The 16,086-nt window shown below is 45.5% G+C and overlaps 1 protein-coding gene across 1 annotated transcript in view; it reads left to right on the top strand.

Annotated features, from left to right (window-relative positions):
* The window catches only part of PLPPR1 (phospholipid phosphatase related 1), a 223,561-nt gene that overhangs the window by 204,619 nt on the left and 2,856 nt on the right, over positions 1 to 16,086 (top strand). Inside the window, exon 8 of the mRNA XM_033918704.1 lies at positions 11,597 to 11,728. Within this exon, the coding sequence (XP_033774595.1) occupies positions 11,597 to 11,728 (132 nt within the window). The remainder of the gene's footprint in view (positions 1 to 11,596; positions 11,729 to 16,086) is intronic.

Here is a 16,086-nt window from a genome sequence, read left to right as displayed (position 1 = left end):
TGAAGAGTGCATCTGGTTCCGGACATCTGAGTTAAGCCAACAGGCCAAAGCCACCCAGATTCTATACATGGTGCCCAGAATTGAGCATCCAAATTTATGTGCATGTCAAAATGTGCACACGAAGTGCGAGCAATCCAATTAACATCAAGACTGGGTGCTAACAACCAGTTATTGAAGTTAATTGATTCTCCTTAAAATTTGCTTGCACATCTGGGTGTGCGCCATTCTATAGGGCATAGCACCTAATTCTACTAGCCTATAACTCAAAAGGAGGCACAGCCAGGGGCGTGTCAGGAGCGCTCCAAAACGTTGTGCTTGGAATTGTAGAAAATGGCCTCAGTGTGCCTAACTTGGGTGCCGGCATTTGCACCAGGTTTCAGCAGGTGTAAGTCTGGCACCTAAAGTTAAGCACTGAAACTGGTGCTAAACTTTATCCTGTGAAGCTGCAGAATTTTGAAACCAGTTATTGAATTTAGCCCTATAATCTTACCCCTCTCTTTAAAATTTGAAATGTGTATTTTTTTGTTATTGCTAGGGTTACCAGATTTTCTGTTTGGAAGATCCCCCCTTCACCCACCCCCAGGCCTTCCCAGTTCTACCCAATCCCACCCCATTACACCTCAGTCCTTCCCCAATCCCGCCCTGTTCCCCCCTGCTCCCTGCTCTTGTCGGACAGGAGCACATGTGCGGATGTGATGAAGTCACACGCAAGCGCATGTGCCCATTATGTCATTGCGTGACATCCAAGCATGCGTGGATGTGCTCCTATCCAACAGTGATTTCTTCCAAGCTTTTCAAAACCCAGAAAAAGTGTGGGACATGTCTGGGGAAATCCGGACCTCTGGTAACCTAGTTATTGCACATCTAAAATATCAACTCCATCCAGAGCCAAAGCAAAGGTGGAGGGTGCTCTCTAGGTGAACCTTCAGCTTAACATCTTCCCTTCAATTAAATTTTAGCCCCCCCCCAAGATTTTTATAATTGCACACAACCACCATGATCATCACTCAAACATAGGGTTACCAGATTTTACTCTCGTAAAATCGGGACCCATAGCCACACCCCCAGGCCCACCCAGCCCCACCCAGTTACGCCCATGTCACACCCCCATTCTTCCCCAACCTCATACCCAGCCCTGCCCCCCCCCAACCTGTTCTCGTCCTTGGGACTGTGTCTGGAGGGCATCTGCGTATGTGCCGATGCCCTCCCAACGCAGTCCCGAAGTGGAAGCTTTTCAAAACACGGACAAAGTGCCGGGATTTGAAAAGCCGCCCGGACATTTCCTCTAAAAAGAGGACATGTCCGTGAAAATCCAGATGTCTGTTAACCCTACTCAAAACACCCTATAAAAATGCAGTTTTAAAGAATGTGCTGATGGTTCTTTGGATTTCTGTGGCTGTCAGAACCTTGCTTTGACTGCAGTTGCTTTTTTTCATGCTCCTTAGAAGCTGCTGCACTAGGTGACCGCTTAGTCTTGCCTAATGGTATGCAGGGTTCACTAGATTGGTATTGGTGGTCTGCAATGGAAGTTCAGTGTAATCTGAGTGTCCAGGAATGCACTGATGTTTGAAGAGATAAAGTACTGATAAAATGGGTCGTTTTGAATTCCAGAATGTATTTAAGCTTTGGTTATGTATGGAGGGCTTCAAAGACATCTTGATAAATTTTTATAATCATCGGCAATACTGCAATACGTATGAAATCGAAGCAGTCTGGAATGGCACACAGTCTAACGGTTATTACTGTGCTATTTCTAGAATTTATTTCTAAAGCATAAGCAGCCATATGCTGCACGGTACAGGCATGCATTTAAGAGGAAGGTCCTGTTCACTGGAACTTACAGTCTACAGCAGTCAAGACACAAAGGCACAAATTCACTAAGCAGACCGATCGTGTACCGATCGATTTGCGAGCTCTTTGCAACCAAATCTCCCTCCAACCCCATTCACTAAAGCCTGTAGCGATCCTCCTATGCAAATTAGCAAAACCCCATGCAAAATAGCCAAGCGATTGATTCACTAACAATTGCTTGGCTATTTTGAATCGGGTTTTACTATTAGCAAGCCCGACTGCTGCAGACCTGTCGGTAACTGAGTTACCGTCAGGTCTGCAGGTTTTTTGACAGGCCTGCCTGTCTTTTTATTCATTTTTTTCCATGGCACAGATATTTTGTGTGTGTTACACACGCAAAATATCTGCCCATAAAAAAAATTAATAAAAGATAGGCAGGCCTGTCAAAAAAATGTACTCCCCCACACACAAACGTTCCCCTCCCTGAAGAAAACGCGCCACCCCAAGCACAGCTGCCCCCCACCCCTGACTTGCATGGCCCTCACCCTCCCTCCCCGTGACCGACACAGCACGGCATGGCATGACCCTTGCCCCCTCCCGGCACAGCCCATCCACCCCCAGCACCAAAAAGTTGGGAGCAGGAGGGGTGCTCAGTCCCCTTCTCCTAGGCCTCCCACCCCCTGGCCTACCCCTGGTCAGCCCAGGCAGTCTGGCCCGGCCCACCCACCCCGGTACCTTTAAAATAGTTGGGAGCAGGAGGGCTGCACGGTCCCTCCTGCTCCTTGCGACAAGGCTCCCGAAGGCTCCCTCCATCTTTGGGAGCAGGAGAGGCGCCCGGACCTTCCTGCTCCTACGCCAATCTTCGGGAGTAGGAGGAAAGTCCTCCCACTCCTGCTCCTCTGTCCGGTCGCCGCCCAATAGCGGCCTTAGGCCCCACCCCAATGCATCATCTGATGCACAGGGAGGGGCCTAAGGCACGGATTGGCTGAGGCACTTCAGGCTCCTCCCAGGTTCCTCCCCTCTCTTCTGCTTCCCTTGTCTTCCCCTCCCTCTACCTTAGGCTGGCATCTCTCTTTCCTCTCCCTTCAGTTTCCTTTTTCCATTCCCTGGTCTTCCTTCCCCCTCCCTCCCTCCCAATTTGGTGGCTTTCTCCTTTACCCTCTCCCCCCAATTGGAGCAACATTTTCCTCCTCTCCTCCTGTGGGATGGATACCTCTCTCTCTCTCTCTCTCTCTGTTTTCTCCTCCACGTTGCCGCTTGTAATCTTTGGGCTGAACACGCTGCCTTCTGTGGCCCGGGAAGCTTTTGCAGATCCGGAAGCTTTCCCTCTACTTCAGCTTCCTGTCCCCACAGAGGCAGGATGCTGCAGAGGAAAAGTTTCTGGACCACCAAAGGCAGTGTGTTCAGCTGACTGACGCTGCCAGCGGACCAAAGATTGTGGGCTGCAGCATGAAGAAGAAGGGACTGGAGCACCTTCCTACAAGCTGCACCTGGGATGGACTAACCCTCTCCTCCCCCAACACCTTGGTAAGCCACTGAACACAATGGATGTCTATAGGATAGACTTGAGGATGGCAGTGAAATACTATGGTATACTGGAGTGACCTGGACAGAGCAGGCATTACAATCCTAGATAAACTGCATGGAGTAGCATGCATGAAGTGGCATTTACCACCTAAAATTTCATACCGATTGAGACTGATGGGCCATTTAAGCTTGCATTTGCCTTCACTTACTATGGGCTAGATTCACTAAGCAAACCGATTGTGTACCGATTGGTTTGTGACCCCATAGTGACCCGATTTACTAACCTCTGTGTCAATCATCCTTCGATCCCGATTCGTGCATGCAAATGAAGGGAAGGGCGCGATTCACAAAAAAAATTAAGAAACACCGACTGGGCTGCTCGATGAAAAAATAAGCAACTGCTGAGGACCAGTCGCTCAGGTCCTTTCCGACTGCCCTGATCTCTGCCGCAATGCTTTCTGCCCCGACTCGCCTGCCCTGCTCAGCCCTCACTCACCTGCCAGGCTCAGCCCTGACTCTCTTACCCTGCTCATCCCCGACTCACCTGCCCTTCCCCGCAGTGTGAGCACGTGGCTTTAAACCTGTGGTTTTAAACCACAGGTTTAAAGCGGGTTAAAACCACAGGCTTGCAAAGTAAAAAAACACGTAAAGTAAAAGTTAAAAAAAAAGTAAAAAAGCTGTGCCGGGCATGAAGGGCCAGCGCATGTGCAGACCATCTACAGTCAAGGAAGATGGTCTGCGCATTAGAGAATGACACGGTGACAAAATTCATCACCGTTCCCGTCCCCACGGATAACCGAGGGAAACCATCTTCATATCATTCTTTAAGGAGAGAGGGAAGAATCAGAGTAGGAATGGCCACAACCACTGACCCGCAAGATTTGCTTTGAAGAATGCTGGTGTTGAAGGATTGAGATTGAAATAGACACTAGAAAATGACATGGGATTATTTCCCGCGGTTATCCGCGGGGACGGGAACCGTGTCATTCTCTGCTGCGCATGCTCAAGGATCGCTCTCCAGTAATCTGTGCAGTCGGTGGGGGGCATGCCAACGATCGCCCCCATTTGCGTGACATTGCATTGAGAGTTCGGCAGCCTGCCACGGATCGAGCACGATCCGGCAGGTAAGTGAATCTAGCTCTATGTTGCTATATTTTAGGCACATTCATTTGCATCTGGTTTTAAAATTCCTTGACTTTGCAAGCTGTTCACACTTCGTTAGGAAGCAATTAGAAAGCATTTATTACCATTTGCATGACTGCAGCAGGTAACACAGCAGGAACAAAAGCATTATAAAGGCTCAGTATGAAAACTGAATTTGAATTATGACTGAGGAAAAAAGGGAAAACAGGAGCTTGAAGTAAACTACATAGATTCAACACAACACAGGTTCATGCTGTTCTTAGAAGGATGTAGAAAGGAGCTACACACTGACATAGCACCCAACTAGGACATAATGAAGAAAGGCAGAAAGTGGCTGGTGCTCATATTGCCACAAGAATACATGCAGTACAAACCTAGGGTTGCCTTATGGCTCCAGAAAAAGAAGGATGGATTGAGACATCCAGGCTTTACTTCCTTTTTCTTTTTTAATCTTTATTCATTTTAAAGCTAAATATAAATGCAACATATTATACAGACATTTTACATTTTAACAGCACTTAAATTCTATCAACTTATATTTCATGACAAATACATATATCATTCCCCCCCTTCTACATATCCAACAATTGCACTCAAATTAAAAGTATTTCTCCACCCTGGATGTTTATGTTCAAAGGGCAAAATCAACAATCATTCCTTAAAGAATCTTGTCAATGGCTCCCAAACCTCCTTAAATTTCCTATAATGTCCCTTCTGGATGGCAATCATACGTTCCATTTTAAAAATGTGGCATAAAGATTCCCACCAGAAGTTATAATTTAACCGATCCCAGTTTTTCCAGTTCTTCAAAATGAGTTATATGGCAACTACCATCATAATAAAGAGAAGTTTATTATTATGGGAAGATATTGGGCTTTTAGCCCTCATTAACGTGCTAAATAGCATGGTATTGTACGTCAGTGCCACTGGATTTTCCAATATTTCATTCACTTGATCCCAAATGGATCTCCAAAATTTAAGTATCAAGGGACAATAGTACAGTAGATGATCCAATGTCCCTACATCGAGATAACAGTGCCAGCATCAGTTAGACTTGGAACTATCTAATTTCTGTAATCGAACAGGGGTCCAAAAAGCTCTATGTAACAAGAAAAACCATATTTGTCTCATAGATGCAGACGCCGTATACCTCATCTTCCAAGTCCAAATTCGTGACCATTGAGACGCAGAAATCTGCTGCTTTATCTCAATGCTCCAAATGTCACGAAGACCAGTTTTTGGTTTCTTATTCAAAAATGCAGATATTAATTTGTACCACTGGGCAGCCTGATGCCCCAGGAAATCTGTCTGGAAGCATAGGGCCAGCAAACTATACTGATTTTTAAGATTTCGCCAATCAGGGAACCCCTTCTGAATGGCTTGCTTCAACTGCAACCACTTATAATTTTGAGACTTAGCAATAACAAATGTTTGTTGCAGTCGTGAAAAGTCAAGCAGCTTTCCCTCTGATACTACATCATCCAGAGTACGTATCCAGAGGAGGCTCATGCTTTACTTCCATTGCTTTCCATCCTCCTTTTTCTGGAGCCACATGGGGACAAACCTAACTAAAGGGCCCTTTTGCAATACTGTGTTAAAGGCTAATGCACATTTAATGCAGGAAAAGTAGCTTAATGCAAGATGTGTTTTTGCACACACTACCTGTGCGGTATTTATTATTTTGGGGGGAGCTGCATGTCAGGTATGGAGATTGGGCATGGAAACACTATTCAGCAAACGTGCTGACTTAAGCATGTGTTAACTGACAAACTCTGACTTACCGCAAGAGCCCTTATCATCTCCTAAATAGGAGGTGGTAAGGGCTTCCACATTCATTTTTTTCCAGTGGCTGCATGCTAAAGGTTAGGCTTACCAGATTTTATGTCAGCCAAATCCGGACTCCTAGACCCGCCCCCCAGGCCCGCCCAGTTCCACCCATCCCCGCCCCCGCTGCCTGCTCGTCAGGCAGGAAGGCATCTGCACATGCACAGATAACATAAGAACATAAGCAGTGCCTCTGCTGGGTCAGACCAGTGGTCCATCATGCCCAGAAGTCCGCCTAAACGGCAGCCCATCAGGTCGCCGCATTGCATCCGCAGGTTTCCCCCTCCCGACGCAATTTATTTTCAAAACCCAGAGTGCCGGGTTTTGAAAAACTGTCTGGACCCCCGAACATGTCTTCAAAATGAGGACATGTCTGGGAAATTCCGGATGTCTGGCAACCCTACTAATGCTAGCATTACCACTTCAGGCATCTTTTCCTTCAAAGCATTTTGCTTTGTTACCTATCACTCTTTGTAGTGCTGACAGTATTGTCTCTTAGGCCCCGATGCGCAAAAGCTTGCTGTGCTGGTCGCAGCCAGTCTCGCAAGGTAGCTCAGCCTCCAATGCGCAAAAGGGTTCTTGAGGGGGCTTCTACCCATATAGGAAGCAGCCACCTAGAATCGTATGCAAATGCTTTACAAAGAGTGCATTAGTGTTGAAACGAGCACTCCATGTAATGCACAGCAGGGAACACCCACCTTTCAGTAGTCAAATTTTTTTTGATAGGCCTGGAGCTGTCGATAGATTTAATCGGAGCTTTTTGGAGTGTTCTAGGTGTGTGTGTCCCCTGCACCTAATATCTGTTTCCTGACCAAAGGCACGGGACATACATGCACACAAAACACGCACAACAGCTGCATCCAGATCACACTGACTTTTGAACTTGCCGCTGCAAAAGAGGTTTCAGTTGCAGCTGGATTTTTTTCCCCCCTCTTACTGCTGTTTACTGGAGCTTCACGATCAGAGCTCTGCACTGAATTGGGACTGCACACAAGAGCTGTGTCTAACACTTGGGTCTTGTGAGCAAGCGCCAGGCAGTTTGTTGCCCTTTCACCGAGGTACTCAGCACAAATAGCATATTTGTGCTGAGCATAGCCTAGCAAATGCAAATCGCTTCCAACCCAATGTTTTCCGCCTGGCTGCCAGAGCTCTGTGCATCTGCCCTCTGTACATTCTTTATACATGCAGATTCATTGAAAAAATGATTTTGCCTATACATGAATGTGATGCCTACTTTGATGAGATCTCGAGACTCGTGAGGAAAGCTTTAATAGCTGAAACGCAGTTCTGCGCCAAGTCTGCCAGATGCTTTTTTGTGAACATTGGGCCATTTTTTTTTTTTTTTGAAGTTTTAGACTTCTGCAAAGAAACTTCCTGAAACCACTAAATTTCTGCTACCATCTCTCTATGAATGTTCAAGAGACAATAATGCTGCTGGATTGCCAGTGTTTGCTTTCACTTTCTTGCTGAGCTGCTGACATTAACCTTAGGATCAGGAAGAAGTGAGGCAGGGATAATCTTGTTTGACTGCTTATCAAGTAATTCCAACATGATTGTTCTTCCTTCTCTCCCTTCTAAAGTGGCTCCACTGTGTTTGCCCCATAGTCTGCATTTATGCTTAAAAAATGAGGATTCAGCGCATTTCAAGGCTATGGTCATTTGCTTTATTTAAAGACCCAGCTACCAAAAGTGGCTTCATTTGTTGCATTATATTATTACTACTACTTATCTCTTATATAGCGCTGAAAGGCGTATGCAGTGCTGTACATTTTGACATTTATAGACGGTCCCTGCTTGGAAGAGCTTACAATCTAACTTGGACAGACAGATATGACATGCAGGGTAGGGGATGCAGAACCCAAGGTGAGAGGAGTTACGAGTCGAAAGCACTCTCAAAGAGGTGAGCTTTTAACTGGGCCTTGAATACCGCCAGAGACTAAGCCTGCCGAAGGGATTCGGGCAGCTTGTTCCAAGCATATGGCACAGCAAGGCAGAAGGGACGGATTCTGGAGTTGGCAGTTGAAGAGAAGGGCACAGATAAGAGGGACTTACCAGCTGGGGGAGATAAGTAAAGAGAGATAGTAAGGGGCAGCTGAGTGAGTGCATTTGTAGGTCATTCATTATAAAAGAAATACACACCTCTATTGTATAGTTTAAAATTCCATCAGTAAGAATTTCAAGTAAATGTACATTTTTTTTAAATAAGTTAGAATTTAATGGAAAAACTAAAAGCACCAGATTTACAAGGTGGGCTGAAAACCCAAGCTGCATTTCTAAATATTTTGTTGTTTGCTTGCTAGTCATAATATTTTATTGAAGTTGTTTTTCTGTAGTGTATGTATATATATATATATATATATATATATATACAGTATGTCTTGATTCTATACAGTAGCAGGAAGTAGTGGGAAGAGACATGTACTTTTCTGCAGTGTAGTGTTCAGATTTGTCAGCTGAGAACTAAGAATCAGAAGCTAAGTGGAAGGTCAGATTATACAGAATGGGTGGTCTGCCAACCTGTTGTATTGATAGGCATGCATCCGTATAAGTCTAGGAATGATTAAGAAGGGGATCAGGAACAGATCGGAGAAGGTTATCATGCCGCTGTACCGGGCCAAGGTACGCCCTCACCTCGAATACTGCGTCCAGCACTGGTCGCCGTACATGAAGGACACAGTACTACTCAAAAGGGTCCAGAGAAGAGCGACTAAAATGGTAAAGAGGCTGAAGGAGTTGCCGTGCAGTGAGAGATTAGAGAAAATGGGCCTCTTCTCCCTTGAAAAGAGGAGACTGAGAGGGGACATGATCGAAACATTCAAGATAATGAAGGGAATAGACTTATTTGATAAATACAGATTGTTCACCCTCTCCAAGGTAGAGAGAACGAGAGGGCACTCTCTTCTACATGAACATTTATGTATTACTTGCATTCTATACATTTCTTCTTGTTTTTGTTATATATAAAACTTCAATAAAACTTACTGAACTTAAAAAAAAAAAAAAAGGGGATAGATTCCATACAAACGTAAGGAAGTTCTTCTTCACCCAGAGAGTGGTAGAAAACTGGGACGCTCTTCTGGAGTCTGTCATAGGGGAAAACACTCTCCAGGGATTCAAGACAAAGTTAGACAAGTTCCTGCTAGACCAGAACGTACGCAGGTTAGGCTAGACTCAGTTAGGGCTCAGGACCTTGCCTAGGGGCCGCCGAGGGAGCGGACTGCTGGGCACGATGGACCACTGATCTGACACAGCAGCGGCAATTCTTATGTTCACACTCACCTCTGCTGCTGAACTCTGTGTTCCATTTTCTTGAACCCTTCCATCTCCCATCCTCTTGTTATTCTGTTTCTTTCTCTAACCTGTCTCTTTCCACATTCCTCTCCTACTTACTGCAGTTCCAGACCTACTTAAGGGAGCTGAGATCAGCAATGACAACAGTATTACCCTAAGGTGTGTGGGAGTCTACCACCCACCTTCCTACCATTGTGGTGCTCCACTCTACTTCATTCATAAAGGGCAGGCTGGTTCCTTGAACATCCTATAGAACTTGCTTGCTCTTCATAATTGAAACCATGATATTGTTGCACTGATAGTGTGAACTTGGCTAGCAGACTACTAAGCACCTTAGGACAATGTGTCAGAACTTAAAGCCATTGGGCCCAATATTCCAAGGCTTTGTTCTCTACTTAGAGAAATAAGCTCCTAAATTGACTTCTTGAAGATGCTGTAGGGCTATGTACCTATATTTATACAGAAAAATATAATTAAACTCTTAAATTTAGAAGCATAAAAAGTGGGTGGCAACAGGACAGATTTAGGGTGGGAATAAAAAGATTAGGCAGTCAATATAGGCTCATAAATTAGACTCATAAATCCAAAACAATTAACCGGCAGTCCTGAATTCATAAGCATAACATTTAAACTCCTAAATTAGGATGAATTTCCAGCTGAAAACTCTGGATCCTAAAGGTTGGCTGAAAGTAGAGGACATATTTAGGAGCCTAACTAAAGGGGCTCCTAATCAAAACTTAAACACGTCTAAAAACCCGCCCAAGTCAGCACTTGGATAACCTAAAAGACAGGTTGTCCAAGTGCTGATATACCGATTTTCTGGACGTGTCACGGGACTTTTTAGGCCTCTGAATCCTGCTCTGCACCCAAAACTAAAAGGAGCATATCTGAAGGAATGGTTAGGGCAGGATGTGGGCTGACCTAGACTTAGTCATCCTGCAGAGATAATTGAATGTTTTACTAGACATCCTGGATGAAACCTAAACATTGTGAGTTAGATGATGTAAAAACAGGTATAAGTGTGTGGCGCAGTGGTTAAAGCTACAGCCTCAGCACCCTGAGGTTGTGGGTTCAAACCCATGCTGTTCTTTGTGACCCTGGGCAAGTCACTTAATCCCCCCATTGCCCCAGGTACATTAGATAGATTGTAAGTCCACCGAGACAGACAGGGAAAAATGCTTGAGTACCTGAATAAATTCATGTAAACCGTTCTGAGCTCCCTTTGGAGAACGGTATAGAAAATTGAATAAATAAATAAAAAGGTATCCAATCTGACCAGATAACCACTGCAGAGAAAGTAAAGACCCACACACACTCCCCCAGTGTTCACTGACCCCCTCACATACCCTCAAAGATCAGATTTAAAAAGTACAAACCTGTCTCCAGAACATCAGCACATGATATAGGAAAGCTTAGTTAGAGCTGCACACAAGTGTCTTAAACAGAATAGGGGGTGAGCTAGTGAGCCTTAGAGAGGAGGACCCAGGCCCATAAGCCACCGTAACCACTATATTTATGATGGAACATGTGCACCCACCAACCCCAACCTCCACCCTACTCTACTGACATATAGGTTCCATCTGCATCTATAAGGACTATTGGGGTTGTAGACAGGTGGGTATAGTAGGTTTTGAGGGGCTCACCATAACCTATAAAGGAGTTCTGGTAAGATGTTTATTTGGCACCCTTTTTGTGAAGTTCACAGCAGTGCCTTCTAAGGTGCCCCACTGATCTGTTACCATGTCTGGGTGGCTAGTCCATTCTAAGATTGGCCCCTCCCACATCCAAATGGTCTTGTTCTGGGCGTTTTGGACTTGGATGAAAATTTGATAGAAAATGTGGTATAAAGATGAACGTTCTGGTGGCCTGGACGAACAGTAGCCTGGACTGTCTTGTACAGCCAGCCAATACTGAAAGAGTCTTGCTATATATATGGCATTTAGAATAGGAAATCTGGAGTTTGCAGGTTGCTATTAGCTCACTCTTATGTGGAAATGTTTTTCCCCTCTTTATCATGCAGGGAATGTGTGTCGTCCATAACTTCAAAGGAACACATGGAATCTCATCTAAACCCAAGCCAGAAGATCCACGAGGAGTCCCTCTAATGGCTTTCCCAAGGGTCGAAAGCCCACTAGAAACCCTCAGTGCACAGGTATCAGAAATATTATTGAGCACAGATTAATTTAATTCAGAGATATCCTGCACAATCAGATATCCATGTGTGTATATGCCCATTGGTCTGATTCTATAAATGGCGCCTAACTCCAGGCACCGATCAGCATAGTTATCAATCAACCACTAGGCACCATTTACAGATTCATGCTTAGCAGCACCTAAGTGAGCTTAGGCGTCCTAGTGGTGCAGGTATAATGGCCAGGGTTTTCCTGGCCTAATTTACTGGTGCCTAACACAGACTTCTAATGATGCCTAAGTCAACCACACCTACTGTCCGCCTCTAACCACACCTGCTTTTCAGGTAGGTATCATTAGGCGTTGCTAGGTACCTCATCCTAGGCATCACTAGGTGCCATGCGGTATACCATGCAAAACTTAAATTATTATTATTATTTCTTTTTTTACATTTTTAAAATCAGTTTTTAATGGAATGATTAGGCCAATTAAAACCAATTATGTTTCATGCAGAAATCCAGCATCGCTAGGCATCCCTGATTAGGTTACCTAGCATGCCTAACCTAGAAGCTGTTTATAAAATTTTGTTCCATGTTTATATTATGACTAGTATTTTAGCCCGTTACAATAACGGGTGCTAGAATATATGTCTGTCTGTCTTTATTTCTGTCTCTCTCTTTCCTTCCCGCTGTATTTCTTTCTGTTTGTCTCTCTCCCTGGCCCCCTTTGTCTGTCTGTCTTTCTGTGTCTCTCCCTGCCCCTGTGTCTTTCTTCTTTTCTTTCTGTCTCCCTTTGTCCCGCTGTCTGTCTTTCATTCTATCTATCTGTTTCTCTCCCTGCCTCATATGCAGCAGCATTTCTCTCACCCCACTTCCCTGTGCAGCAGCCACAGCAGTATTCCCTCCCCCTCCATTTCCCTGTGCAGCAGCCACAGCAGCAGCATTCCCTCCCCCTCCATTTCCCTCCCCCCACACCACTTCCCTGTGCAGCAGCAGCGTTTCCCCTACCTCCCCTTTCTCCTCCTGCGGTCTGGCCGGCTCCCTTACTGCCCCCCTTCTCTTCCCGCGGTCCCGACAAACCTGCCGATTCCAGCAGCGTGTGCAGCACTGTACACACGCTGCTTCAGGGCCTTCTACTGCCCTGATTTACTCTGGCACATCCCTGATGACATCATCAGAGACGTGGCAGAGCAAATCAGGGCAGTAGAAGGCCCCGAAGCAGCGTGTGTAGAGTGCTGCACATGCTGCTGGAATCGGCAGGTTTGTAGTCGGGACCACGGGAAGGGAAGGGGGGGCAGTAAGGGAGCCGGTCAGACGTAAGCTTGATTCCTACGACTGAATTTTGGCAACGCATCTCTCTGTCTTGCAGCGGGTTTGTCGGCTCCGGCCAGACAAAGTTCATTTTTTAGTTCAAAGCCGACGATGCGTCTCCTTTCTCGATCCCCGCCAGAGTCGGAAGTCTTCTCCGACTCTGGTGAGGTTCGATAGAGGAGCCGCGGCGGGGGCTTTGAACAAAAAAATGAACTTTGTCTGGCCGGAGCCAGTAAGCCCGCTGTGAGACAGAGAGATGCGTGGTAAGCACGCATATGCACTCTACCGGCCACGGAACTACAGATCCGCCAACACGGCATTAAGAATGCGCATGCGCGCTTAGCGTTTTATTATTATAGATAGGCCATATAATAGAAAATCCATGCATGTATAAACCTCATGGATGTTTTTAGAGTGGTCCAAATAATCAGAAATCTACAGGGGCCATTTCCAAATGTGTGCTGATGAGCAGAGCACGCTAAATGCTGAGTCACCCCATTCTATTCCTATGGGTGGCTCAGCATTTAGTGTGTGCCTAGCCCCCTCTTCTATGAAACCGTGCTAGCGGTTTTTAGCGCAGAGAGCTTCTCTGAATGGCCCACGCTGCTCACGACGCTCATAGGAACTCAATGAGCATCGGGAGCAGCGCAGGCCATTCAGCACGGCTCTCTGCGCTAAAAACCACTAGCGCGGTTTCGTAGAAGAGGGGGTATGTGTGTACAGGCCCCATTAATTTCTTATACTGGACCATATGATCAGAAATCCATGTGTGTACAGTAGTGCTACCCGATTCAGGAAAAAAAAATTTGATTCGATTCAGCCTATTGAATCGATTTTTCAATTCAATTCGATTTTCCTGCCCAAGTGGATGTTTTTTTTCAAATATCCTGGTGAGTATATTTTATAGTCTCTTCACCCCTTTTATAGCCTCTTCACCCACTTTGTCCTCTCCTACCCACACTTGCGCTGTGGTGTAAACAAAATAAACAAACAAAAAAGACTTTTCCTCTCTCTCTTAAATCCTAGCTCACGTTCGTGGTCTAACACCACAAAATAGAAAATAAAATTATTTTTTCTACCTTTTGTTATCTGATCATTATTCAGATATTATCGGTCACCGGCTCCAGTTGTCTTCTGATAACTTGCTTGCCAGGGTCTCCTTCTTTCTGCTTTTTCCGTGCTATCATCCATCTTCCGTCTCTGTCCTCCCCTTCCATTTCCCTTCCCTGCCCTGGAGGTCTGGTATCTTTCCTTTTTTTTCGTCTCCATACACCTTTTCTGAATTACCCTTTCATCCTTCATCTCTCTCTCCTTCCCCACCACCCCAGGGTCTACCATGTCTCCCTTTCTCTTCCCAACTACCCTCCTATCCAGTATATCTATCCCTCCCCTCCACACCATCCCTTGTGTCCAACTTCTCTTTCTTTCTGTTCCTTCCCTCCCTAAATCCCATTGTCCACCATCTCTCTCCCTCTCCTGTTTTTAGATCTTTATTTCTTCTATCCTTCCCCTCATCTCCCCTCTCCATGATCTCCCCCAAGTCCATCTCCCCCTCCACCAAATTCATTTCTCCCATCTATCTTCTCCCCATCTCCCCTCTCCCTCCATCTGCCTTTTTAATTTTTTTATGGCACCCCTAAGCCCCCACCACCACCACATCCCCGCACCTTTCCCAAAGAGAGTCCGGCAGGAGGGACGCATCATAGCGGTAGCGATCCACTCCTGCCAGCACTCCTCGCGTCTTCTCTCCAATGCGGCCCGCCCTCAGTGAAAACTTCCTGTTTCCGCTTGGGTGGCCGAATGGAGAGAAGACGCCTGGAGTAGCGGCAGGGTAATGAGTCGCATTCGCTACCGCTGCTTTTGCCTGACCAGGGAGGAGAGGAGAGAGCCTTGCTGCCCCGATCTGTATGCAGAGATCCGTTCGGGATTTCCTTCTGCTGGAGTCCATGCTTCGATGTAACTTTCATTTTTTGCAAAACGGGAAGTTACATCGAAGCAAGGACTTCGGTGGCAGAAGGAAATCCCAAATGGGTCTGCGGTGGTAGCAAGGGGCCAACGAATCGGTAAGTCCAATTTTATGCAATAACAAACCGATTCGGCCTTGTCTGCCCGTGACAAATCCATTTCTCATAGCTAGGGTTATCAGATTTTCAAAATGTAAAATCTGGGCCCCAAGCCCTGCCCCCAGGCCCGCCCCATTACACTCCAGTCCCACCCCCAATCCTGCCCTAGCCCCGCATTAGCCCCTCCCCCCCCCCGCTGCCTGCTTTTATCAGGCGGGAGGGCGATTTGTTGGAAGCCGGGTTTTGAAAAGCCGTCCAGACCCCTGGACATGTCCTCAAAAGGAGGAAATGTCCGGGAAAATCCGGATGTCTGGTAACCCTAGTTTTAGCTCATTTCCAGGAGTAAGTGATGGAAATGAAGCTATGAAAAATCTGATCTAATTATATATATATTTTTTAAAATACTTTATTCATTTCATATCTTAAATCAAGTACAATAAATACAAATATCAATTTCACTTTCAAATACACTTGGCCAATCCAGGTCACTAGTACCTGGCAAAACCCAAGGAGTAGCAACATTCCAGGCTACAGATCCAGGGCAAGCAGTGGTCTTGGCTCAAGTCTTTCTCAATAGCAGACTATGGACTGGGGATTTAAGAGGGAGGGAGAGGGAACATGTGCTGGAAGAAGGGAATGACTTACACTGCCTGCAGGTTATTTGCAAAAACATGGCCAACAGTAAAGTCCTACATATCAAAATTCAATTAAAAAAAAAAAACCCACACAAAAATAAAGAAAAAAAGAAAAAGTAAGTATATATATATATAAAGAAATTACTCAGCAGCTATGTTAGGTGTTGTTAAGTGACATCATAGCACCCACCTGCCTACCTTGGTCATTAATCTGAATTATATTTGATTGTTCAAAACCTGTTCAAAAAACTATTTGGAGAAAGCTAACCAGCCTCGTAACAGATATAAATATCACTTAGCTTAGATCAACGTAGCAGTATCAGTAACTTGATTAAGTGACTTTTAAAGAAAATTTTTTTAGTAATAAAATAT

This window comes from Geotrypetes seraphini, chromosome 1 (genome assembly GCF_902459505.1).
Source record: "Geotrypetes seraphini chromosome 1, aGeoSer1.1, whole genome shotgun sequence".
NCBI lineage: Eukaryota > Metazoa > Chordata > Amphibia > Gymnophiona > Dermophiidae > Geotrypetes > Geotrypetes seraphini.
The sequence above is the reverse complement of the archived record's forward strand: the minus strand, read 5'-3'. Positions and strand labels throughout refer to the sequence as shown.